This window comes from Theileria equi, chromosome 3 (assembly GCF_000342415.1).
Source record: "Theileria equi strain WA chromosome 3, complete sequence".
Classification (NCBI taxonomy): domain Eukaryota; phylum Apicomplexa; class Aconoidasida; order Piroplasmida; family Theileriidae; genus Theileria; species Theileria equi.
This window is the reverse complement of record NC_021367.1, coordinates 304488-330691: the sequence shown is the minus strand read 5'-3', so window position 1 is coordinate 330691 and position 26204 is coordinate 304488. Positions and strand designations below refer to the sequence as shown.

Sequence of the window (26204 nt, the reverse complement as noted above, 5' to 3'; positions counted from 1 at the left end):
AAGTTAAAGCTCCACAACGCCCTGTATGGTAGACTAGCTACGGTTTCTTACCTGGAGAAGCGAATTGAGACAGTGAAGGGCACACATTTTGGTATTTGGGTCCTGTTTTTCCCAGTAGACCACTGGCTCTGAGTTTGAGACCATTTTGAGAGGGGAAAGATGTAGAAAACAAATTAAGTGGTTTTATGAGGTGTATACAGAGTGTCGAGATTCTGCCTGTTAATGTACACCTTTCCTTCAATGTTACCCAGGGAAGTGCTCTTGACGTTTTTGCTCTTCTTGGCTGTTTTCTGAGTGTCCACTCCGGAGATGAGCTTCTTGGGTCTCTTTTCGACCTTGGTGGCGTCCTTGAAAACCTCCGGGTCCGGGGTGACCACTCCCTCGAGAACAAAGTCGATCGACGGTCCGAGCTCGCTGAGCTTTACGTAGGGGACCTTGGGGTCGTCTGACTTTAGGAGCTGGATCGAGTAGTGGCGGAACAGGATCTTTGGCGCGCTTTCTCCAGAGGGACTCTGGACCGCCTTTCCAGCACTCTCATCCTTCGCATCACCAACATCCTCCTTTGCATTGGATGAGTCCGTATTAGAGACATCAAGCGATTCACCATCCAGAGCACCTTTTACGGCGTCGAGGGTCAGCTCTGGAGCGTACGAGTCCCCGTCTACGACGGTTAGCACGATTGCATGCTCCACATTTTCCAGCGATAGTTTGGCAAACGAGGGGCCTCTGAAGACGTCCAAGAAAATGTCGCGCACAGTGTTTAGTGGACCGGAATCCTGGCCAAATTCCGAGCCCTGGACAACCACCAAGGGCCTTGAATTGTGTTTCACCGAGCCTATAAGTGTATGGATGATGCAGTCAGACAGCTGGATACTCATTTTCTCGGACATTCGTCCCGTTTGGATACCCAGCACAACTTACCCAAATGTCCAATTTCTTCCACCGAGACATACTTTTCCACTCTCAGCTGACAGCAGTCGAGTATTTTACGATCATAAATCCTTCCGAGACCCAGGTTGATTGGCCTCTTCTTGTTGGAGTTTGCGACCAGGTAGAGTCCGCAGGAGACTTTGGCGCAAATTGACTCTGCGATTCTGTGGTTTTTCTGATTGACTTGCAACTTTAGATTGACGTCCTGCCACTCATATTCGCTCTTTTTGTTTACGCGAAAGACTGCATTAGGCTTTGAAATTTGGTAGAGATCCTTTAGCATCTGCTTTGTCCTCGAGTTGTGGTTTGAGGAGAGCATAAAGAGCGCATTTTTCTTGAGCTTTGGCTCCTCCGGCTCCACCTTCTTCTCCTTCTTTGCCATCCCTCTCTAAACAAAACGATGCAATTCCAGGGGCTTTAAATGGCTATTTCCCACCACCTTTTGGGACGTGCGACCCTTAAAACTCTAAATGGGCAGAGAAGAGTCCCCTCGGATTGGCGCTCTTCCTCTGGGAATAAATGGGCCGATTGCAGACAAATCCCAAAGATTCCGGGGGAGAATGCAGAAATTCCACAAAATACCTGCCGATTCTATCGTTTTCTAGGCACAAGGCGTCCCCAGTCAGCGTCACGAACGACCAGCCACAAAAACTTTGGCTTTCCACTGCTCGGATGAAAGATGCCCTTAAAAACCTCGCCTATGCCTCTATATCCCGGTAAATGCGCGGGATGGGTCTCTAGGAACAAAAAATGAACTGAAGAGTCGAGCGACCGCTGGATTCCCTGGCCGCTGGTGCTGCCGCCGCTCAGTTGACATTAGGCGCAGAGTTGCTCCTTCCGTGGAAAATTCTCGCCTTTACGTGGAATTTTCTCACTTTATAATTTATCGATTTACGGAGGCTGGATTCCCAGCAACTTTTGCCCATCTGCCAGGACAGAGAGAGACTGGCGGGACTTTTGCCTCGCAACCGTGACGTTTGTACAGAGCATTATGCCTCTGCAGATCAAGGCTCTGGGCTACACTCTCCAGCCCGGAGAAAAGTTTGCAGGTTTGTCGATTTTGCAGGAATCTCTCCCCGTACCGGGAATCTTTGCCCACCTAGTCGCGCATCCCGCTCCCTTGCGGCCTCAAATGGCCTCGTATGCAGGAGCTTCTATAGAAGAACCCGGAAGATGGGACGCGGGACAAACTAATGGATGATTTATCAACAAATACAATCCCTTTGTAGAAGAGTCCGATTGCGTGGATGAGGAAGAACCAAAGAGCCGCGGAAAGCCCGAAATTAATCTTAAAGATGGTAAGTTGAATGAATGGTACTCTGGAGGAGTAGGAGTAGTAAGGATGAATCCCAAAGAATGAGGAATAAGCGAACGAAGTGAGCTTGAGCGACCTATGGGAGCCTAAGGAAGAGTAGGATTAAGGTCATTACTGGAGTGAAACGGAAGGAAGAATGACCTACCGACGTCGGAGACTAGGTAGTAATGGCGACCAACGGGAGCTTAAAGAAGAGTGATAGAGACTCTATGAGCCTAGTGAGTGGAGAAGATCTGGCGAGTATACACAGTATATGAATCTGAATTGTCAGTTGCTCTTACTCCAGTAGACTCTCATTTTACTAGTGGAGCTAGGAGGACTACTGAAGGAAGGATAGTCATGATGATTAGCCATGAGAATTCATTCTCGGATGAATGAGTTACCATTATGAGATGCCAAGCATCGAGTTGTATAATAGAACATAGCAGGATGGGAGTATAACGACCATGATTACTGGAAGGAGCCTATACACTAGAGCATGTCCACTTCACTAGAGGCTCTTTCTACTCTAGTAGGTACTTCACAGAGGTCATTTATACTGTACTACTGAAGACTGCTTTGATAATTACTCATCCTGTTCTGTGGATACTACCAAACAGTGGGCTACTTGTGAGGGAGCTGTGATTTAATGGACATCATACTATCTAAAATGGCTGTACCTAATGGAGGAGGGGCTTCTCCCAAAGGAAGCAGAGTTCATTAGATGAGATTAGACTAGTAACAGGAAGAGGTGACTTACCTAAGGACTTACTCTGAGAACTCTACTAATAATGACTCAACAAGAAGTAATCATTGAGCTCAAAAACAAACCACCTCATGACTATTCTACCGGAGGTAAGCAGATTACTGTCACAAGAACTTCTGACCCTACTCGGAACTTCTGCAGGTATCTCATCAGGATAGCACTGGTCCTGGTGGAAGAAGTCAACCATTCCATCTTGCAAAAATATGGGATGATCAGAACAATGATATTTTAAATGGACATGGTATAGGATCAAGAGAATCTATAGACAAGGCAACTTCAGTTTCCGCATATTGCTGGAAGTATGAGAATGGTGGTTATACTGAGGCACCTGGTAAGGCCATCTTGGTAGGGGTTACTATCAGTGATACTACCAATAAAACTAGGTATTATTCCAAGAGTAAGGATGGTGGCAATAAGTGGACTGAAGATGATAAGCTCCAAAAAAATGGCGAACTGCTTGAGAAAGTACTTGATGACTTAGTTTGTCAACATTACAATGGAGTTACTATAGACCTTACCAAGAATAAATCTTCGCAGGGAAACAAGTACTGTTGTGATACTCATAAAGATAGGGTCACTATTAAGAAAACGACAGTTTCCTGTAAACAGCATACACATTCAAAGACTGAATACTTCAAGCATGAGATTACTTCTGGCGGTGGCTATCAACTTTCAGGCATTAAGTACTACTCAAATGGTAATAATGGCAATGAAAAGGATAGGAAGCGCATAAAGTCTATTAACCTTGGTTATCCAATTTCCGGTGTAACCGCTGTCTACGCTTTCTACTGTGAGCGTGATCCTGTACTTGTTTATGTTTATGGTGGAAACTCAGCTACAGGTTGGTATACAAGGCAAAACGTTAGTAATAATAAAGATGAACAGTGGGAAAAAGTTCCAAGTCTCAACAACATAACACCTGACAATTTCAGGAATCTTGACTGTGATAACTGGAATAAACTTAGAGAGGTACTAAAGAAATTTAAATGTGAAGGCTTGCAAGAATGTCTTGATCCAGAACATCTTGGACAGAATGGAGTTCAACGTGAGGAAGTCCCTGCTGCTGACTTATCTGACCAGGTTCCTGATACAGAGTCTGAGACTAAGATTCTTCTGCAAGGTACTCCAGTAGCTCAAATGGCTGAAGATGCTATAGATGGTGAAAGACTAAAACATCTTATTGTTACTCCTAGTGGATGTGGAGAACCTGCTGATTCTGGTCTTGATCCTATACCTCCTCAAGCTGTTACTGGTTTTGAAAAACTTATTGCTGCCGCAGGTGGAGCTACTGGTCTAGGATATGCCTTCTCAGGTACTCTTGCCGGAAGTGCCGCAACCTTTTTTGGAGGATGGAAACTTTATAATCGCTATAAGGGAGACCCTTGGGTCCGACAGATATGAGACTCTATGGATGAATGCTTAGGGAGACTAGCTTGGATACTGATTAGTTGGATAATGGCCTGCTCAAGGGAAATACAACGCTCCACGTATCATCCGGTGGCGATCATTACATACTACATTTACCGGCCATAGACACCTGGAATGGATTCCTACGGACACCTACTCTGCATAACATTCATGCCGCATTTGTTTAATGAAGTTCATGCACACATTCAGAACTCCTCGCCAAGGTTAGGGAGATCGAGCTCAAGCCCGTAAAGGGAGACAAGAAGGTGCCATGGATAGAATCTCTGGCCGTTATCGCAACAACTACTTGTGACTCTATTGACAAGAATCAGACGCTGAAAATCGAAGAACACTTGTAAGGCTATTCACGTTGTACATCGCGTAGGAGCGCGCATGCTGCATAACCACGCAACTGTTTTTACATCATTTTACAGCAAAGAAATCGCATTAAACTGTGTCAAAGTTGGACTCGGAAAGCTAAACGTGAGTTTTTTGTAGTCTTTATTCTCTTCTCTTCCTTGGTCACCATTCATTCCTCTCTCTTTCTCTACACACCCTCTGTTTCTGACTTCTCATGTTTATTTTTTGTTCTATCTCATGTAAATTTCGGTTTTCTACTGCAAATGTTTCTTCCTTGTGACAAAAGGGCGGTATGAGACATTCCCAAGACACGGAGATCATCATAGTGGCAACTGGAACGAATCAATCGCATTTCCATTCTTGAATATCTTTGCTACGTCTCGTTATATTGCTGTATGCCCTCCATTCTCTCTTGTGTGTCGGGATACGGATATCCTAAATCCCCTGATAAACTCCATGCTACGCATTACACATACCCGTACACACTACAATAATTTAGGCTCTAAAGGTCAAATTTAACCGACCGAGTGACTTTTATGCTGAAATGCTCAAGAGTGACGGTCAAATGACTGCAATAATGAAAAAGCTTGAAAAGAAACAAGAAGACCTCCTAAAGAGGAAACACAAATATGACAAGAAAGTTAAGAATAAGTTCAATAAGCGTGTAAAGGAACTGGAAAACAAGAACAAATTCATAAAGGAGGTGAAGGGTGTTTTAAAGGGAAAGAAAAAGGGCACCAATGTCCAAGAAGAGATTGACAAGGTTATCAAGAAGCACGAACAAGCTACTGGCAAACCAAAAGCCGCCAAGGTAGCCAAGGCAGGCTCTGGTAAAGGAAAGGGCGTAAAGACTGAAGTACCCAAGAAGGGAGGACGTGCCTCTGGCCCCAAAAAGGGCAAGTCGGAAGTTGCCGCAAAAAAAGCCGTGAAGAAGGAAATCAAGAAAGCCCCCGCAAAACCAGCTGCTGCAAAGCAAAAGGTGGCCAAGGCGGCTCTCAAGAAGCCAAAGGTAGAAAAGAAAGCTGAAAAGGCTCCCAAGCCCGGAAAGGCTGCTGTGAAAAAGGCCGCAAAGAAGGAAAAAGTGAACAAGGTCAAGGCTCAAAAACCCGTCAAAAAGGCTGTTGCTAAAGCTCCAAAAAAGGGCAAGGCAGGAAAGCAAAAGGGTGGTAAGAAATGAGTGCCCTTGTCTAACGCAAGGCGCGTAAGTCTGTTGCTAGATTGTGTGTTTTGTGACACGCGCTTTATTCACGCAAATTTCGACATTTCAATGATCCAATTGTTTGCCTCGAAGCGAATTTCAAAGGTTGCCTGGTCTGAGAATTCTTTGCAGAGTTCGAGCACCTCGTCCTTTGAAAACACGTGATAGTATCTCTTGTAGTTTACGAGTGTATCCGGTGCACTAGTTCTCTCCTTGCAATATCTGCTCTGTAGGTGCCATGGCACCAAGACATCGTTTGACTCGAAGCTCCTGTACCCAATCGTATCCCGTTCCTGTTCCATTGCCCTGCATAATCGTGTAATGCAGAAGATGAAACTTACCAAACGTACACCAGAATTGTCCCACCGGGTTTTGTGCATCTGAGCATTTCGGAAATCGCTCGAACACGTCCCTCCCTAGATGCGACGTGATGGATAACTGCGATAGAAATTGCCAAATCTGCAACTTGGTCGTTGAATGGCAGTTTAATACAGTCACAAATGCACAAATCCGATCCCTTTTGTAAGGCGATCTCAAGCAACGATTTGCATCTGTCACTACCAACAAAGACCAAGTCATTCCTGTAACTCAGATACTTGCCATTGCCACAGCCAACGTCAAGGACCACACCAAACGAAGGGCATTTGTCAATGCAACGTAAAACACTCGGCCAAGGGTTATACCTGTACATGTATTATAGGATAGTGGAATGGGTATGTAGAAATCTCAGTCGTACAGTCATGCATTACGAGATACCTGGTGTGTGAAAAGTGTGGAGCGATTTCCTCATAGACATCGTGTACGTGTTCATTCTCAAAATCTCTGGCGTCCTTGTCGATGCTTATTGGAACGCACCGTTTATCGCTCGGTGGCATTTCGATATTCCTTTTCCTGGGCATTTTAGAGTGAGAGAACGCTCTGATACTTGAGACCGCCCTTAAAGTGAAGACCGTCCCCAACCGGATAGCCAATTGGGAGAAACCAAAAGAGAATATTTGTGCCAAATACTTGTTTAAAATTCGAGATTATCCCGAGGTTATAGTTGTATGAACCGGAAGCCTTCCACTCACAAAATTCAATAGTGGTCTTGTTGATTGAAATTAACCACAAGTGGAAGAGCATAAACGGGAAAATGATCCTACAGATCCATTTCCATCAATAATAAAACATACAGTGTGATTATCGTAATGAGTGTCCCGATTAAAGCCAAATAAAATAACTCATTAAATGTTGAGTTCTGATCGTAATATACCTTGAAAAATTCGTGATAAATGTGATTAAGCATGAAAATATTGACGCTGTTCGAGTAAAAGAGGGTCTGAAAAAAGAACTTGTAGTTGTAAAATCCAATGCAGTTTGAGACCCAAGGGCAGTAATGATCCATTTTTAGTACATTTTTACCGAGTTTCCTACAGAAATGAGAGCATAAGTGTATATCGGGATATAAAATACCTGCAAAAATGGGCTCTATCCGGCTTGTAACAATTTTCCACCTTGCAATACCTAAATTCACCGTTCCTTTTTCTTTCATTACATTCGTATATACAATTAGAATCCAGTTTCCATGCTCCTGTACATCTTGTGTATTCAGGCGTTATACACTCACTTGGGATGTATCCAGGCTCTGTCACACTGGTCATAACAAACGACCATATCAAAAGTATGATTAAAGCGTGATCTGTATGTTTAATGTGAAATGTAGTATGAGGAAGAATCTGGTAGGAACGGTTCGGAGAGTAAGAGGAGTAGTAGAAAGAGTAGCAGGATGAGAAGGTCGAGGATCAGTAGTACCTTGGAGAGATGAGTTACCAGCATGTTGAGACTCTACAGAAGATGGATTACTAACATTTTGTTTTTGAGGATGTTCAGAATCTTTAGCATGTTTTTCTTGCCCTACTACTCCTGGTATCGGTCCTGGTTTTGGAGCTCTACCGGCTCTTTTAGCAGCAGAACAAATAATCTTATCGGCCAGTCCAAGAGCTATAGCTGATCCAGCTAGTACAGAACCAGTAGCTGTAGCTATATCATCCCATAGTCCTTGACCAGTGCCTTCTCCATCTCCACTATTATTAACACCAGAAATAAGTTTAGCAGGAGCAGGAGATGTTTCACCAACTCCTTTTTCTTTCTCAGCTTCCTTCTCATCATCCTCTTCTTCAGATTCTTCCTTAGACTCCTGTCCTCCAGCATCAGTTTCCGAACGTTCTAGTGATTGTTCTCCACCAGAATCTTCAGGTTCAGAAGCATCATCAGAGTTTATAGTGCTTGGAGAGTTTTCGAGTACAGGAGCAGTAAGAGGTGGTTTCAGAGCGTTATTTCGTTCCTTTTCTGCTTCTTTCTCTTCTTTTGCTAGTTGTTTTTCGTCTTGATCTTTTTGTTCGTTATCTCTACCATAAGTACAATCTTCCAATTTATCACAACCCAGTGGACTCAGTACTTCTTTCAGCCTTTTCCACTTCGAACAGTTAGGCCCGCTATCTATATCAGCATGCTTTATCCCACTGAGCTGAAGGATCCATGTCCATTGACCATTACTATTCTTGTACCAGCCTCTTGCTGCAGAGTTTCCACTGTCAACATATATGAGTGATGGTCCATTCCCTTGACAGTAAAACACATAAACATTATTTATACCTGATATTGGAAATGATACTCCTGGAAGTGTTATCTTATTCCTGTTACTACCATCTTTGTAATAGATACCACCCAGACTATATCCATTTCTAATAGTATGCTGGTAGTATGAAGTCATTACCTGACCATTTACTCTGATCTCTCCTTTTATAACAGAGATCCTGGCATCACTTTTATGGTCGTCGCAGCAATACCTAGCTCCAGTGTTGTACGTTCCTTTGGTAAGGTTTAGGGTAACATTGTTATATTTAGAACACAGAACTTTATCAAGTTGTTCGGAAAGTGCAGGTTTTGGGGTAGTGTTATCTGTGTTATCATAAAATCCGGAATCACCAGTTTCTAGCCATTTGACACCATTTATGTTTGTACTATAAAACCACCTAGATGTTCCACTATCAGGTGGCTTGAACTCGAGCATAATAGGTACGCTAACACTACCAGGATATGAATAGAGTCTGATTTGAGAAACTGGACCGTGCTTAGTGAGATCAATATCAGTATCTTTTCCCTTATATGTTACTCTGGAAATTTTTGTGTTATGACCATGAATTTTGTATGCTGTAGTAACGTACTCACTACCCGAAGGGTTATTTGGAGGATTAGATTCCGCAATATTTCTATATTTAGTTATACAAGTAGAATTGGAGTTATTGAGAAGATCACTTGACTGAGAGCTAGTTATGTTAAATACTACTGCATCATTAATCTTGCAGTTAAAATCATCAAGTGCATCTAGTTCACCCAGACCTTTCACTTGCTCGTTGCCCCAAAAACTAAGGTATTTTCCATATAATGTAGGTTGACCATAATCCTTGGTAATTCCAAGAAGGATTGGTTTATTAGGGGCTCCATTCCAGTAATATACTGCTACTTCCTTGACACCTTCTATGGGTTTTCTTGCTCCTGTTCCTCCTACCTCTATTATCCTACCTCCATTGCTACCGAGTGTCTTGCTTAGCTTAAATATTCCTCCTGTAGTATAATGAACATATTTGATGAAGCCTTTAGTAGGTTTATCAACAAATTTTTTGGCCTCTATGCCAGGTATATTACTGCCACTTTGACATGTACATGTTCCATCCTCTCCACATTTTTTCTTTAGGTTTAACGTTAAAATACCACCCATACTCCATGTCCAGAGGTGTGCCCATTCAAAGCTCTGAGATCCATGAGCAGTCTCAATGCGACCAAAGGGAGCACATTCTTCTCTTAACTACTCCTCATCCATACATTCATCCTCCCTCACAACTAGCTCACCGGGTGATCCTATGAGAATCTTTTGGAGAATCTCCATAAGAGCCTCTTAAAGAATCTACTGGATGACGGACAAAATTCTCTAACTGCATCATTAAATCATGATACTGCATTCCAAGCCCCTTGACACACTTCCTCATCAATCCCCTCTGATTGTATTGCAGAGCTCCATGCTTCGTCTTTCAGACATACTCCATACTCTCAAGTTCCGCATTACCGTATCCTAGCAGTCACCATCGGTCTAAACTTACACTTTATGAGATCGAGTACATCTTCGCTCTTTGGTTTTATTCGATATTGGACGTCAATGTCCAGTTGAAACCGCGGTATGCATACAAACTGGCAATGAGACCACGCAAACGGGACTTACCTCGATGAAGATGGTGTAAATGACAAAAAAGACGAGAATTATAAACTGAACGTTGGTGTTTATGGTGTATATAAAGAATTGGAGGCACAAGATGGCCTTTTAGGGGATAAATACTTACACAAATCGGCAAGTGCTTGGCTGCTGGTTTTCTTAGCCCTTGCATGGCGAAATTGAGGATCTACAGCCCATAGCATCAAGTGTGTTGGAAATGACGACGACATCAGGTGTGTGGCCCGGATAGTGCCGAGTGTGTGGACTCTTTGGCACAGCAAGAGCTAATCGTGGCCATTAGTATGGATCATGAACTCCTTTTGCGCGGATATGCTAGAGGGGATGTGTACTTTACTTTTTATACTCGGGGCAATCAGCCTTTTTATGCTTCACTGAGCCGCAAAAGTAGCAGCCACTGCCATTTGGAAAGATACCCTTGGGGTTATCCGGACACTGAGAAGACAAGTGACCGGTCTTGCTACATACGAAACATTTCGCAAACGGAAGAGTTTCCTATATAGTTTTTGTGAAATGTGAATGCATGAATAACTACTAGCGGAGCGAATAGAAGAGCCAGAGCGAATGGGCGACTACTTGTCCGTAGCATAGTGGAGGACTAGCGACCTCTGGGAGCCTAAGGAGGAGTAGATTTGTCCATGAGAATGGTTCGTAGAAATGTGTATTGGCAGAGTATACTCCATCTCCAAAGTATCCAATCTAGTATCTGGAGTATCTCCATAGACTCTCAAATCTGTCTAACCCAAGGGTCTCCTTTATAACGTTTAAACATCCACCAACCAAATCCAGTATACCAACAAGAGAGGAGTCTAAGGAGGAACTCTAGTGGGAGAGGATACTATACCTGGTACTGCCTATTTTCCGTGTAGTGTCATTCAAGAAATAACCAAAAAAACTACATTACGTATCAACAAACTATTCATCTGGTGGCAAGTCACAAGTAACTAAAATAAACAAATGATCATCCTTATGAGCCAGCTTAGCTCTCATATCAAAAGTCAACAGTTTAGGAAGACTAGTATAGAGACCACGACAACCACATTTACACCAATATCCCCAAGAACTCCAAAACCCATAACGTGAAGTAGGCCAAGAATCTCTATCCTTATCAGACAACTTATCAACAGCATGAGCATAACTCTTTAGCATTGGAGATCCCCTCAGTATGAGTCCTCAGTCCAGTAGTCTTGCCAGACTCTCCACTAGACTCATTAATGCATGGACGAATGGCCAAGGATGGGTGATTGAGTTTCAAAGAGCTCCCTAGTAGCCACACATTAAAATTCCTCATCTTCATAGACAATGAGTAGAGCCTCTGATTTACCCAAAACTTTGCATCTGACATTCTTGGTAAAGGAAGACTTAACACTCTTGCAGGCCACCTTCATTCCATTCTTCGTCCAGTATCCTAGGGACTTAAAGAACCCAAAGTCTTTAGTAGGCCATTTACTCCTGTCATGCTCATACTTGGAGTAAGTCTTAAGGTAACCATCTCCAGTAAAGGCCAAGACTATCATTAAACCTTGAGATGTGAAGGCATTAACAGCCGAAATAGTACCTCCATATGCACCACCTCCGGCGTATGATACTGCTTTTAGCGATTCCTCACAAAACTTTAGGGTCACAGTAATCACTCCAACCCTTAAACCACTGCTCTTTACAACACGTGCCACTTTACTATCTGGGTGATGAAGTACATACAAGCACGAGAACATGGCAAGAACGTGTGGAATTGCAAACAACCAAGTCAGATGCCACCACCAATTGCCATTCTCATCCCACTTATTATCTGGACCATTCTGCCCTAGGTACAATGTGGCTATGGCAATAATGATGCCTGGAACAGCACTCATGAATAAAACAACAAGATCAATATTGTAACCAGTACCAACGTCAGTCAGTTTATAAGGAGCGATAGCGGGATAGAAAGCGTAGATACCACCCATGCCAACCATTCCCATAAGAATCGGAGATACGGCACCAGCACTAGGTTGACCTCCCGAGGATCCACCTCCATTATGATAGGCAGCAATCCAGACACCAGCCGATGCTGCCGATATTAGTATCGCAATAATAAGTTGCCAAAATATAACCCAGTAACTAACATTTGAAAAGTTAAACCACTCAGCCAACTTAGTAAAGACAAAGTAGTAGATGCAAACTTGAATACCGGAGATAGGAATTCCCATATTGAAAAATGCGGCATTTGCGCTTCCCACGTTCATTACACAGGCCACATTCAGTCCATAAACAAATGAGACAAATACGATAGTCCAATAGTAGAAGGTAAGATCTCCAATTTGACCTCCTGATCTAAATGCGATGAGGAGTAGAATGAAGGAAAGACATAGTGTCACATTTGTTACAATGGCGAACCACGTCTTAAACCAGGGTGTAGTAAGCGCTATTATATTTATAATAGCCATTCCAGTAAACGTTGCCAACTCCATAGGATTATGGACCATGTTAATGAACGAACTGGCATATTGCTGAGGAATTTTAAATCTATCCATTGCAAACTTTGCTCCAGTTAACGCCACACGGAGAGACTGCAACAGAGTCAGACCTGCCATAAACATGGCGCCTTTCTGAAGATCCTTTGACATACTGTGTCATCTTGCGATCTTACCTGCCGTTCACACCATTATATACCATATCATTGGCTATAAGTTGAAGATACTCCTCCATTCTCTACTAGGGAGTTTAGTGTTCCAGTATTATTCACCATTTCAAGATGCATGTTTAAGTAGCTCACATCCTTAAGGTTTCATAGTGTTATCCATGGTCAGGTAGGTAACAGTTACTCTGGAGTCTATGCTTCCATCTCAAGATTGTCCCAAGTCCAGAATAGACAACTCGATGCTTGGCATATCCTAATGGTAACTCGTTCATCTATTCTTCTAGAGACTCTCTTTAGTTGTCCTCCTAGCTCCACTAGTATAATGAGAATCTCTAAAGAGTCTACTATGGTGAGAACAGGTGACCATTCAGGCTCCTATACTAAAGTACACTCGCCATCACTCTTCCATTCGTTACAGTCATTCCATAGTGATATACTCCCTAGTCTCTGACGTCGGTAGGTCATTCTTCCTTCCGTTGCACTCCAGTAATGACCTTAATCCTACTATACGGAAGAGCTCCCAGAGGTCGCCATAAAGCTCCTGTTAGTCGCCATTGCTCACTACTCCGTAGCTCGCTTCGCTCATTCTTTCTCCGTCTTACACCCTCGGCAGCAGTAAACTCACCTTTTCTTCTTCCTTGCAATTCTTGAGAGTGTGTTCCTTGGATCCGCATCGAAAGCAAATTGTTTCTTCTTTATTCTCTCTGCAATCCTCTAGGAGGTGTCCTCTCTTTCTACCTAAACAGGGGTGTTATCCGTCCATTCTTTGGTCCGTGGACTCCATTTTGGAGCGTTTTTACGGGGCACAAACTAACATTTAAAGCAGATGAGTTTTGTTCGTTTTTTGGTTTCCTTTACCTTTTTCGGTTTCACGTTTTTTGGCTTCTGCGGTAGTATTTGGCCGCCTATTGATATTTCTCCGTCCAGAGCCTTTTTAAGTCTAAAGATTTTGTGTCTGAGTAGCTTTACTCTCGACTTGCTCTTTTCCTTCTCGCTGTTGAGTTCCTGGAGCCTCTCCTGGAGTTTCTCCTCTAGTTTGGTCTTGTCCCAGCAGTTTACATACTCGCGTTTGAATTTGGCGACCATCTCCGAATATATAAACTGCCAGACAGCCGGGAGCGGAGGCGTAGGGACAGAGTTACTTTTTATAAACACCCAGACTCTCTTTGCGTCGTAAAAGGAGATAATCACAGTTTTTATCTCACCGTAAAGACTTTTTTGTCGCCGTAGCACAGATTTAGGCCGCCAAACGAAACTTGAGGCAAAAAGGTCGTCCCGGAGATTTTTTGGGCACCGTAGGATTTTTTGCCACTCTGATTGATTTAATCTGCAAGACGAGGAATTTGGAAGCCAAGTGTGCCCATCTGAGAGCATCCGTTCCTCTGACTTGCCGAGGGGACGTTTTCTGGATGAATGCAACTCTGTTTACGAGTTAATCGAGATCCTTTGGTCTATTCTATAGCAGGAACAAGGAGGTGTACCTGAAAGTCGCCATTTTGTAGCACTTTGGCAGACTCACACTGGAGACTAGGGAGTTTAAACGCAAATCAGAGACAATTGTAGATAAAGGACCGACGGTAAAGTCTGGAGGTCGCAGTAGAAAAAAGTTTGCGGACGGAAATGTTCCGAGGGACGAGCAAATGTTGCAAAATCTGCAGATTTATTCGTCCATTTCAAGTCTTGTAATTTTAAGCACCAAAAACAGGCGTTATAAAGCTTTAGCATATCATACCCCCTACTGAAGGAGGATTAAGGGCGTGTTTTAGAATCACGGCAACAGACAGTGCATACAACATGGGTGATTTAACTCTAGACATTTCAAGTATAACCAGCAATGAGTTCCACGTGGAAAGGCTTACCGCTTACTACATTCCAATATTAAAGATAAAGCCAAACTACTCAAAGTTTATTCAAAAGGTAGTAAATGGATCGACCACACTATGGAAATCCACCTCTGGAAAAAAGTGCGTGTATCTCTCGCTAGTTCTGGATAATAAACAACCCCTCATGTTAAAGTTGGATGTAGTAGAAAGCAAAGAAGATAGTACCGACCCAAAAGGAGAAGAAACACTCTCTTCTCCCAGGTCCACACACTCTACTACTCCAATCCACTCTTTGGCCAATAGTGCTCGTTCTATCCATTATGATGGAGCTTTAGCTCAGGAATCCATTTATATAGATGTGAGACGTTCTAAGGTAATATCTGACCATTTGTTTTTCGAGGCGTTTCATAAAATGGTCTCGAAACATATAACCTACTATTCAGTCTCTCTCAATATATCCGGGAGTAACAATGAAACCATGTTTTACAATGTAAATAGGCACTCTTATAGTGTGTATGTTCCGACTCCAGGGTACGCATTAACAAAAGTAAAGGATGGGCTATCAACCATTTGGAAGGGAGGGTCCGCAACCTGCACACATGTCACTGTATATTTTAACGGATTACGTCCAGTTCTAGTCGGCCTCTGGGTTAAAAATGGCAGTTCACAAAAACCCCTCTACTTTAGAAAGAAGAGCAGATGGAGTCAGATAAATGAGGACGAATACGCACGAAAATTATCATTTTATGGCCTCAGCAGATCAACATTGGAAATATGTACCGTTGATATAAACAATACCAATGACGAAAGGCTTTGTATAAATAGCCTTAGCAGTCTGCAAGCCAAGGTAACGAGATTTACTCCTCTCCCAGGATGCGTGGTAAAGAGAGTTATGGATGGTAAAACCACAATTTGGGATTCCGTCTGCGATGACAAATGTGTGTACATTTGGCTCTACTCACGTGGAGATACCCAATCAACGATATATCTCTTGGTACACGGTCATAGTGGTAGAAAGGTTTTATATTACGCTAAAAATGTCGGAGGAAAATGGAACTCGGTTGATTCCTACAAGCATATATCGATTTTAACAACTCAATCTATTCTAACAACCTCTGCACTAAGCGGTGTGCAGTCGATACTGGATGCCAGATCTATCCACGAGACCGTATATGCTCATAGCACATTTAAGCCAAAGATTGTAATGGGTAGCTTTATAAATAGCAAGGGCCTAAGCATTAAAACATACGAATGTAGAGTACAAGAGTCTAAAGGAAGAATTGTGCTGGTGCACGGAGCCTGGGGATACTTTGGCTCTATATTTCTAAGGTGGAATGTTGAATGGAACAACAAGCACTTTGGATATACCCCAATAGAACATTGTAACAGTTTTGATATGAGCACATATTCTCACATTTTTAAGGATTCTGAAAATGCTCTAGAGGCACTTCCTCAATGTCAATATGAGGGTAGCTTGGTGGAAGCGTTAAACGATTTAGGATACTCTGTATATGCCATAGACTTGCAGTCTATGGGTCGTTCTGAATCTGTAACGGACACACGCTTTTACGTTGAAGATTTTAATGATTTTGCACGTGACGTTGCGCAGTATGTAGAAATTGTAAAGGGGAAGGGATGTAAGGAATGCCATTTGATTGGGTTTTCCATGGGTGGAAACATCGTCTTGAGAGCTGCTATGGAATATAAAAAGGCTACTGGAGATGTAATTACAGATTCTGTTATATGTATAGGTGGAATGTACAATATTGAGTCCCAATTGGATACGATGATAAAGAGACTCGGTATACGTTTATCCCACGGGGCACGGTATCTAGTGCCTAAAATGGTAAACATGTTCGAGGATTACAAGTGTTTTGGTAAAAGTAATGACTCTTTTATGTGGTATAATGACCCATTCACTTATGACAGGAATTTGGCAGTAAGGACTGTCTTTGAATTGTTCAAGGCCGCCAGGGAGCTGGACTTGCAACAATACCCAGATGTACTACCTACACTGTTTATTCATTCCATAGGAGATCCCATGTGTAGCATACAAGGCGCTAGGAACGTTAGCAAGCAGCTGGAGGGGAATGCCAAACTGGTGGAACTTGAGGGTGACTGCCATAATATTGTAGCCTCTCATTTTGTATCAAATCTCACGCCAATTTTGCGTGATTGGCTTATGCACAAGTGATTTTACCCCTAAAGCTTCATGTACATTTGGCATTTTGTGTACGCCAAAATGTGTTCCCCATTCATTCCGCACCTTATTCGAAATTTGTAACATGGACAAAGAATTAGCCTTGGAAACCATCGCTATACGGACCAAAGTTTGATAGACCACTGCTACAAGGCAAGTTCATTCTCTAAGGATGAATGTTCTCACATTCCTTGTAATATCTGTCCTAGCTGCAAATGCAGAAAGATATACGCTCGATATATCCAAAGAAGTGGACAAAAGATTTTACTCAAGGATTGAGTATGGAAGGGATGAAGGGACCTCTTGTCTATTTTTCCCAAGGAAAGGAGTTATCATAACGGGTCTTTGCGATGACGATAATCCAATTTGGACGGGTGGAGAGTTTGACAGGCTAAGAACATTTCGCATAAACTACCTCTCTGGAATACCAAAGGTAGCTTGTCTACGCTTATATTCCAGAGGAGAAGAAGTTAGTATCTACTACAAAGTCCAATGTGATGAATATGACGAAATTACGAGGGAAGAGTATGATAAAACCCTGGAAAGGCTTTTTACTGATCGCAGATTAAATATAAAGAATATAAATCCAATGCTATTTAAATCGGACCCATTTGAAGAGCGTCCAACCACTGCAAAAATATACGGCCCGCGAGGAAAGTATAGGATTATTGCTGTTGAAGATGATGCCACTGTTTTATGGGAAGCACGAACGGAAACCGCAAGGTGTGATTATGTGGTGCTTCACGGTGATCAAACTTCCCCTCAGTTTATACACATGTTCACCAGGAATAATGGCTTCTTTGAAATGCTTTATTTTACCAAAAGAGATGGTATGTGGGCCTCAATCAGAGAGGATGTGTTCAATAGCGAACTTTGTGAAGCTGATGGACATTTTGATACCAAACTCTGATGTAATAACACGATAATGCAGTGAATGGAAAGGCGCATTTATTTCCACAACTTTAATTCGTGACCTTGCGATTTCTCTAGTTTTATTACACTCGTGTTTCTATTGGAACTAAATGAGTTCAAGTTTTGTATCCATAACTTTTTTATGGCACATTTACTAGAGTGGAGATTCATCAAACAAAAATCCAGTTTTATGCAATGGTTTTCAGGGAGTAAAATAGTGCCCATTTGTCATCCAATAATGGTACAAAAAAGTCTTCAGTCCGAGTTTAGCTCTTTTCTCAGATTCATGAAATCCAGCAGAATGGTGTAGCCGTTAAAACATGTATAACCTTGGGAGTTAAATGAGTGGTAGATTGTATACCAGCTCTACTGTACATTTAAAAATTAACAATAATCCATACGATGGATTCTACATTGAAATATTGATATCTATTAGTCTTCATTTACATGGGACGAATAAGTCCCTTATTCACTGCTTTTAATGACCGTTTCTGCTGCAGGAGCTTCAGAGACATCCTTAGGCTTAGGAGATGGTACAAAAGGCTGAGTAGTCACTCCATTCTTGAGATCCTGTAGCTTATTACCATACTCTTTCTTCTCAATGGAAGTCCAACTATTGCCATTCTTTTCAAAATACTTCCATCCCCTTGATCGATCCTCAACAAGTGTCACCTCCATTAGTTCCTTATCACCTTTCTTATAAATAAGACAAGAGAGGCAGTAATCATAGTTCATACGAAAGTCTTTTGCTCCACAGTGTCTGGATTTCCATACCTCTGTACTCCCATCCTTAACTTTCATGATAACGTGGCTAGGTTTGGAAAATAAATGCTTAACAGTAACTCCTACTAATTCTGCTTCAAAAATGCTACACTTGTCAGTGTACTTAGAAGCGGAAACGTCGATATCAAAGTTTGACTTCCATTCTACAGGATCCTTTAAATTCTTGATCTTGGCATCATGATTACTACAGGATACCCATTTACCACCCTTTAGCTCAAAGTAAGTTTCCTTAGGAGTACCAGATGAAGTAGTTACAACAAGAACAAGTTCAGGTTTACCGTCTTTGTTTAGGAATGATTTAGCATGATCAAATGTTTCATTATCTCCAGGAGTCCATACAGTCCTAGTACCATTCATGAGCTTAGACACAGCAACACCTTTATTAGGGACAAGCAACTTTATCGCATTTGCAGCGAAGGTATAGTCGAAGGACTGGCATTTAGATGAGTTTATACGAGCAATATTTAGAGAAGTATCATTTCCAGACTCTCCAATCATTTCCTCTATCTTCTTATCAAACTCTACCTTTTCTATACTTTTCCATTCTCCATTAGCATTATTCCCAAAGTACTTGGACTGATTGCTATTACAATTATCAATTTCTAAGTAGATAACTTTAGTAGTATTCTTGGTGTAAGATTCCACAAGGAAACACTTTTGACCAGCCCCAGCCTTCCATAGCTCCTTACCACCATCAAGAACAGAGTATATATGGAAGGCATCCTTTGGAGAGTATTCCTTAACAGTCATTCCAGATTCAGTTTCTGTGTGCACATCTAACTTTGTTTTATCGGGGTTAGAAAGGTCAAGGGTAGCAGGTATTGCATGTTTATACTTTTTCTTCAGCTCACTCAACTTCTTGTTATGGTCATAAATATTACCATTCTTCCACTTCTTACCATCATGATATCTGTAAATCTTTTTAACATTCTTTTTCTCTTGGACATCGACAACTGCAAGAGTAGGTTTTTCTCCATCCAGATATAAGAGAGCGGAGGAACAAGATTTCTTCTTATCTTTCCAGACCTCTTCCTTACCATACATGAGATTCTTGACAGTAACACCCTCTTTAGCATCTAGTTTAAGAACCATGGCACTGCCTTCAAAAGAGTCCAAGACATTAAAGAGTAAAGAGTCAACCTTTTTAGCAAACTCACTCAGAGGTGCAGGCTGAGGCTTAGCTTGTTGCTGTTCCTCTTCAGGTGGAGCTGGTTCAGTGGCCTGTTGTAATTGTGCAGTAGGAGCTACCATTCTTTGCTGAGGGACTTCTGTATAGACCTCAGGTTGAGCATCTTTAGGTGCCTTATCAGTATCTCCTACTGAAGGTTCTGGTTCGGTAGATTCTTCATTTTCAACCTCTTTTATAAGTTCAGGGAGATCCTCTACAGGAGAGTCTTCTACCTTGTAAACTGTCAATTCTTCCTCATCATGAGATTCTTCAGGAGTCCCTACAACATCTTCAGATTCTTTTACATCATGTTCTACAGTGTCCCCTGGCGAAGCTTCATCAAGCTCTCCTAGCTCTTCCTCATGAGATGGACCTTCCTCAGCGAGTGGCTTGGGATCCTCTACAGGAACTTCTGTAGCAGAGAATCCTCCCAGTGGACATCCAAGACTAGCAAAGTCAAGGTCTGCTAGAGATTCTTGTGGAGAGACTGGTTTGTCAGACACTGGGCGACCTTTAACTCTTACAGTTACAAGCTTCCATTCTCCGTCTAGTTTCTCATAATGCATCATCTTGGAGTCTATACCATTAGCCCATACATGGAGAATGGCTCTGCTCTTGCCATTGCCAACACTTGTGAATAGTACAGAACATCTCTCTTCTCCTTTAGCCTCCCAGAGAGTAGCTCCTCCATCCACTACCTTGCTGAATAGTTGTCCCTTGGGGAAGAATGATTGGTAGACTACTCCATCTGCAGTACTTTCATAGTACCTAACCAAGGAAGAGTCTGGAAAAGAGAGGTCAAAGACGAGATCTACAACCTCTTTACGGAGACTACTGAGTTCTCCACAGTTGCAGAGACCTAGTAAATACACTGTCCACAGTACTGCTAGAACATTCATCCTGTTATATGGAGACTGGGAATGTGAAGGAAAAGAATGAATGGTAGCTGAATGGGGTATTGGAATAGTTCTTCCTGCCATTCTCTTATTCCTAAACCATAATTATTGTAATGAGTTACCCAACTGTAATTACTATTAGAATAAAAAACTGGTAGTCCAAACAGGCAAGATTTGGAGGGACAATAGGCTTGAATCTTGACGTACAGGACTACTTCCAGACAACCTCATAGCATCTTCCATGGAGTTTTAATAACCAACCAATGGGTATTCATGCACTCATAGTTGAGATAATGCCCTGTATTCTCATACTACTATCTTATTTCCACTAGACAAACTCCTGTGTAGACTGTTAACGAGATGCCCAAGAGTAGCATCCTGGGAGAAATGAGTTCGTGATGTCGAGGTTTTATACCCATTAAGTGCAGTGCAGACCAATCATAGGATTTTTCGCATCACAAACGCTTTTAAGCAATGAGAGATGTTGGTAATCCCCCTAGTGTCAGACCCATACTTGACCTTTCTATACCAAACCCAAGTATTTTCCCTGACATCTCTATCTTCACCTTTTGGTTTTACACCAAGCTTAATGGTTTCTCCTGCACTTGCCATATTGATAGGGTTATCGGAACGAGTCCTTAGACATGGAGATTATAGCCTCTTCTGACTAGCCTAATCTCATCCAATGATACTCTCTGTTCATAACTTTAATGTGTTCCCAGTAGTCATCCTCCATGTTCAGAGGGGAAATCATCCTTAGCTATTCCTAAGATAATCCTTCATCATCCTTCGAGAGTTCACATTATGTACATAGGTATTCACGTAAAGGAACCTGTTACGAGTTACTGTGTGCCTCTATAGTTACTCTGTAAATCTACAGGGACTCTTCATTACGGAGCTTCAACAAGGCCTTCTTCCCTGTAGATAGACAAAGAAATGGTCCAGTAAGCAGAGCGGAAGGTGTAGTAGAAAATAACTGCATTCCAGTGGTCTAGTGTACAAAGTGTAGGTGAGTAGCCAAATCACCCAGTTGAACTGGAATTACCAGATGGTTTGAGCAGAAAACTACTCCATTCTCTGGTCTAACTTGGTCATTGATTTAATGTGTAGTCCATGAGAAAGGAAGAGGCGATGTCGCAAGTCGGGGTAATTATCACCACTAATCTCCGATGTTTTTTCAACCAGAGGATTTTTCTCCCTAAACTCACCACTTTTCTTCTTATAACATTCAGTCACTACCATTAATGGATGAGGTTTACTATAGGATCGATGAAATGAGGAATTAGGAGGATAGCATCCTACACATTTTGGCAGTAGCCGGTATGGCCAGGATGAGGATTATAAGGCAGTTTTTCATGACCATTAATGCAGTACAGGAAGATGCTAGTACTATTATGGTATTTAGGTGATAAGATGAGTGAAGCCATGGAATCTCAGCTTATAGCAAAGGGTGGCCTAAGAGTAACTGCTGGACTACAGACTAATCTCCCAGGGGTTCTAGTAGAAAGATACCAGCGGATTATGTACCAATGCAAAAGTATACCAGGATACAGTTCAGCAAGGAGGAAAAACATGGCTCCTAGTTAAGCTTCTGATGGAAGATGGCTCGGTCTACTACTATGCAAATCCTGGAGGAAAGGATGAAAGATGGTGTGTTGGCAAGTTGCCGAGTAGTCACAAGGTGGAGGATATTGGAAAGATACTCAAGGAAATTGGAGATCCTGATGGCAGTAGTCAAATTAGAGACGGGGCTGTTTTTCAACGGTTAATCAGTAAAGCTTCTCAACAATCTACTGGTACTCCTACTAGCATATCCAATAGAACCACTTCTAGCTCTGGAACAGTTAGGCTTTATCTCAGAACACTACCAACTATGCCTGTGAGTCCGGACAAAGTAGTAATAATGAGAAATACGCCCTAAGAGTGACTAATGGACATAGGGGTAGGAGGTTACACCTGCCATACTAACTCTCCAAGTTCCAAGGGACTCACAATGGTAGAAGGATGACCCCTGAAACCCATGGAATAGATGGATAAGTCATAAAATTTATGAAGAATCGCCTGGAAATTGGCTAGAATGATCTCTTCCAGATGCCTCTTGGTAGGGCTCTGAAACGAGTACACATTTCACCCAAATTAAAATGTGCAACTGTTTACCATAATTTCTCAGCATTTACAGCTTTACATTATGAGTATCCCGTTTGCGTTTCGGGATTTTAATGCATGACTTTCAGTGGGGATGTCCACGCTCTTTACATTAGAAAGAGCTCTTAGTCCACAATTCTTCCACATTGGACCATTCAGCTCCACAAATCAAGCCTTCCTCATCAACACGGGTTATAAGAATCCTGGCAAGTTCCAAAGAGGATGTTTGCCACCACCTAGTTCCACAAGTCGAGGAAGAACCGATTACTGAGAGATTATCACAACACATTTATGTACATTGCAAGAGAGTAGAAGGAAATACTCGGGGGTACATTTTCTGTTCCTCTGTTGATGGACGGGAGGAGCTATCAATACACACAAAGTGCTATTGTTCATTCCAGAGGTCAATCTTTGCCTTTACTTGGTGAGTACTCGGTGATTTATACAGAGTGGCCTTTGGCTTATTCAACAATCACACTGACTATACGAGAAGATTCTCTCAGCAATGGCTACTCATTTTGGAAGGGGTGGAATCCGCAGTAGGAAACGCAAGAGAGAGGATGAAGGCATTGCCCTAGACGTTTCTGCCCCGGACCATTCTCTTGTGACTACACTTGTAAGGAGACCCTATAACATTGTTACGGAGATACACAAGGCGAGGGAGGGTTACAGAATATCGTCACTGGTCCAGGGTAATGAGACCATCTGGGAAGCCACTGGCAGTGATTCCTGCAATCATGCCGTCGTGATAGTTGGAGAAGACAAGGCACCTACCCATGTCATTCTCTATTTGACCGATGGAGACTCTAAACAGGACTGTTTGTACTATGAGAAGAGAAAGGAATGGGTACGCATCCAGGAAGAAGACTTTTACAGCAAATTCCATGCCATGGTTATCATGAAGCTACTTGCCCTTTCCATTTCATTTGACACTAGAAAAAAGTACAACCCAAAGATACTATACGTCAACAAGTCCTCCAAGTTTCCATTTGCAGTATACGCTCCAAATACTATATGTCGCATAGAACGAATTTGCTGTGAGGGTTGCACTATTTGGAACGCATCCGCTAATGATGAGAGGTGCCTTTACATTTCCCTATACCCTAGAGATACTCCCACTTTGGCCTACCTGGTTATTCAGTCTTTGGGTGAACTCAAGGATCTCTACTACTCCAAGATGAGCGGGTCCTGGAAGTCTGTTGACAAGGCACAATATCTGGCAGACTTAAAACAGGCTGGATTCGACAGGTCTAATTTTAGCAACAAGATAACTCTGGACATATCCAACGTAGACAATGATCTGGTCTACACTCACAGATATGATATACATGAAAACATTACCTACGTGTACGCTACACTTCCTGGTTACTCACTTGATCAGATAGTTGACGGAGCCACTACAATCTGGAAGGCCAAGGGAACTGAAAGATGCACTTACATCAATGTATTCGCCAAGAAGACGGAACATTTGGGATTATTTATCTTTACGACTGACTCTACAGGCTGTCGTAATGTTTTATACTTTGTGAAGAATGGTAAGAAATGGAAAAAGGCTGACAGGGATGAGTACTATCACATTTTTGTAAATGACGATTCCTCAAGGTATACTCACAAAGGTGATGGTAAAATGGTAATGAGTAGTTTTAAGAATAAGCAAGGTCTACGGATTGCAACATATGCCTCTAGAGTTGACAATCCCAAGGGAGACTTCATTCTGATTCACGGGTTCAGATCATCCTTCATGTCAGAGTTTGGCATGTTTGACATGGAATGGAATTTGGAAAGATTCGAATATCCATCCATTCCATACGTTGACGGGATCTTTATCAATCACTGGGACCACTTGTACCAAACTTCTTCGTCCATTGCAAGGTATAAACACCTCTTTAACTATACGAGCCTGGATGGATTAGATGCCCTGGACGTATTACCGGAATACATTTACAGTAATAGTTTCATAGAGGCCGTCAACAAACTGGGTTACAATGTATACGGCTATGATCATCAGTCCCAGGGTCTCTCTGAATCCATCTCAACTCCAAGGTGTCATGTCCGTAGCTACAAGGACTACATTTATGATCTCTTGCAATTCATTAGTATCGTCAAAAGAGGTAAATTTGGGGATGCTTCTCAGACTTGGGATGAAAAGGTAGTCTTCAAGAGCCATGAGACAGACAGAAAAATGTTCTTTCTCGGATTTTCCATGGGAGGAAATCTTGTTATGCAAGCGGTTCAAGAATTTTACAAGAATGCTGAACCAGGAGTTAAGTTTGTGGACGGTCTAGTTGGTCTCTCGGCCATGCTTAATTTGGATCATCATTTAAACACCCCTGCAAAGAGACTAATGGGAAAAATTTCTAAGATATTAGAATGGATAGTTCCAAAAATGTTCAATCCCTGTGAGAATATAGAAAACTTTGGGGAGTCGGTTGACTTTATAATGAGATTTGTGGATCCATTTCACTATTCTGGAAAATGTACTATCAAGCCATATTTATCAATATTTAATGCATGTGATGACGTTAACAGGGAGAATAATATGGCTCATTATCCCAAGGATTTGCCAACGCTATTCTTGCATACTAGAGACGATAACCTTTGTGGAGTCCAGGGTCCTAGGGACATGATGGCCAGACATTTAAAGGGGAGAAGGATGGCTAAACTTGTCGAACTATATGGAAATTCCCACTATTTGAATGTTTATCAATCAATATCCAGCGTAATGCCGTATATAGACAGCTGGTTAGAGGAGCTATCCACAAAACCATCACTTTCTGGAAATGCAGTTTCAATCTCTAGCGAGTTGTGAAATCAACACCATGGCGATTTTAGCATACCAGAACCGCCATAATGCAGTAATATTTTAACTTTTATTCTTGTACGTGCTAGACTAGGATCAGAAATATTGTAGACGTACATTCTGCATCTATTTAGGATATTACTTACTATTAATATGGATGTTATTAATGCATTACAGGATGTTACTATTATGGTAATTGGATGAGAACTGAGATTGGATACTGGTGGTCAGAGAATGAGGACTGAGAGTAGCAAGAGACTAGGAGTTGAGGACTACAAGGCTCTTCTTGATGGCTAAAGATGAAATGGTTCCAGAGAAGATGTTATAACTACAAGGGTATTGATGCCTATTTGCCTCCACTTTACCTTAAAGTAGACTAGAGGATGCCAAGTATGGCTGAATGGTGAGGAGTAATGGACAAGACTCCTATGTTCTAGAGAGTGTGAGTTACAACTCTACTGGAATGGTAGGTCCCTAGACAGGGATACTGAGAATGTGTTCTTCGCAGGATAACCAGTACTCAAGATACAAACTCATAACATACATGAGCTGTTTATGCGGATTCCATATGGACGATAATGATAAGGTGGACGCTCCAGGTTAGATGTACGGAATGAAACATTTCCATTTCCCTG

At 42.1% G+C, this 26204-nt stretch overlaps 12 protein-coding genes across 12 annotated transcripts; 5 read left to right on the top strand and 7 right to left on the bottom strand.

The window, feature by feature from the left end:
• Window positions 1-173: 173 nt before the first annotated feature.
• BEWA_001750 (hypothetical protein) lies at window positions 174-1312 on the bottom strand (the record flags this gene model as incomplete). Its single annotated transcript, XM_004830377.1, has 2 exons — window positions 174-835; window positions 922-1312. The coding sequence occupies 2 exons, from the start codon at window positions 1310-1312 to the stop codon at window positions 174-176; spliced, it is 1053 nt and encodes a 350-aa protein (XP_004830434.1).
• Window positions 1313-3061: 1749 nt separating this feature from the next.
• BEWA_001740 (hypothetical protein) lies at window positions 3062-5934 on the top strand (the record flags this gene model as incomplete). The annotated part of the gene is made up of 5 exons (XM_004830376.1): window positions 3062-3079; window positions 3132-4302; window positions 4608-4752; window positions 4832-4880; window positions 5257-5934. The coding sequence occupies 5 exons, from the start codon at window positions 3062-3064 to the stop codon at window positions 5932-5934; spliced, it is 2061 nt and encodes a 686-aa protein (XP_004830433.1).
• Window positions 5935-6002: 68 nt separating this feature from the next.
• On the bottom strand, window positions 6003-6854 carry BEWA_001730 (methyltransferase domain-containing protein; the record flags this gene model as incomplete). Its single annotated transcript, XM_004830375.1, has 3 exons — window positions 6003-6261; window positions 6297-6638; window positions 6712-6854. 3 exons carry the CDS (start codon window positions 6852-6854, stop codon window positions 6003-6005), a joined length of 744 nt encoding a protein of 247 aa, XP_004830432.1.
• A 1-nt stretch (window position 6855) lies between these two features.
• BEWA_001720 (zinc finger protein DHHC domain-containing protein) lies at window positions 6856-9715 on the bottom strand (the record flags this gene model as incomplete). The annotated part of the gene is made up of 4 exons (XM_004830374.1): window positions 6856-7093; window positions 7128-7364; window positions 7408-7633; window positions 7765-9715. The coding sequence occupies 4 exons, from the start codon at window positions 9713-9715 to the stop codon at window positions 6856-6858; spliced, it is 2652 nt and encodes an 883-aa protein (XP_004830431.1).
• An 840-nt stretch (window positions 9716-10555) lies between these two features.
• BEWA_001710 (signal peptide-containing protein) lies at window positions 10556-10811 on the bottom strand (the record flags this gene model as incomplete). The annotated part of the gene is made up of 2 exons (XM_004830373.1): window positions 10556-10717; window positions 10758-10811. The coding sequence occupies 2 exons, from the start codon at window positions 10809-10811 to the stop codon at window positions 10556-10558; spliced, it is 216 nt and encodes a 71-aa protein (XP_004830430.1).
• A 688-nt stretch (window positions 10812-11499) lies between these two features.
• BEWA_001700 (hypothetical protein) lies at window positions 11500-12828 on the bottom strand (the record flags this gene model as incomplete). Its single annotated transcript, XM_004830372.1, has 1 exon — window positions 11500-12828. The coding sequence occupies one exon, from the start codon at window positions 12826-12828 to the stop codon at window positions 11500-11502; it is 1329 nt and encodes a 442-aa protein (XP_004830429.1).
• Window positions 12829-13440: 612 nt separating this feature from the next.
• On the bottom strand, window positions 13441-13928 carry BEWA_001690 (hypothetical protein; the record flags this gene model as incomplete). Its single annotated transcript, XM_004830371.1, has 2 exons — window positions 13441-13580; window positions 13658-13928. 2 exons carry the CDS (start codon window positions 13926-13928, stop codon window positions 13441-13443), a joined length of 411 nt encoding a protein of 136 aa, XP_004830428.1.
• A 708-nt stretch (window positions 13929-14636) lies between these two features.
• Window positions 14637-16859, top strand: BEWA_001680 (hypothetical protein; the record flags this gene model as incomplete). The annotated part of the gene is made up of 1 exon (XM_004830370.1): window positions 14637-16859. The coding sequence occupies one exon, from the start codon at window positions 14637-14639 to the stop codon at window positions 16857-16859; it is 2223 nt and encodes a 740-aa protein (XP_004830427.1).
• Window positions 16860-17037: 178 nt separating this feature from the next.
• BEWA_001670 (signal peptide-containing protein) lies at window positions 17038-17775 on the top strand (the record flags this gene model as incomplete). Its single annotated transcript, XM_004830369.1, has 1 exon — window positions 17038-17775. One exon carries the CDS (start codon window positions 17038-17040, stop codon window positions 17773-17775), a length of 738 nt encoding a protein of 245 aa, XP_004830426.1.
• A 467-nt stretch (window positions 17776-18242) lies between these two features.
• Window positions 18243-20627, bottom strand: BEWA_001660 (hypothetical protein; the record flags this gene model as incomplete). Its single annotated transcript, XM_004830368.1, has 1 exon — window positions 18243-20627. One exon carries the CDS (start codon window positions 20625-20627, stop codon window positions 18243-18245), a length of 2385 nt encoding a protein of 794 aa, XP_004830425.1.
• A 1591-nt stretch (window positions 20628-22218) lies between these two features.
• BEWA_001650 (hypothetical protein) lies at window positions 22219-22545 on the top strand (the record flags this gene model as incomplete). Its single annotated transcript, XM_004830367.1, has 2 exons — window positions 22219-22388; window positions 22446-22545. The coding sequence occupies 2 exons, from the start codon at window positions 22219-22221 to the stop codon at window positions 22543-22545; spliced, it is 270 nt and encodes an 89-aa protein (XP_004830424.1).
• A 729-nt stretch (window positions 22546-23274) lies between these two features.
• On the top strand, window positions 23275-25578 carry BEWA_001640 (hypothetical protein; the record flags this gene model as incomplete). Its single annotated transcript, XM_004830366.1, has 1 exon — window positions 23275-25578. The coding sequence occupies one exon, from the start codon at window positions 23275-23277 to the stop codon at window positions 25576-25578; it is 2304 nt and encodes a 767-aa protein (XP_004830423.1).
• Window positions 25579-26204: the final 626 nt, after the last annotated feature.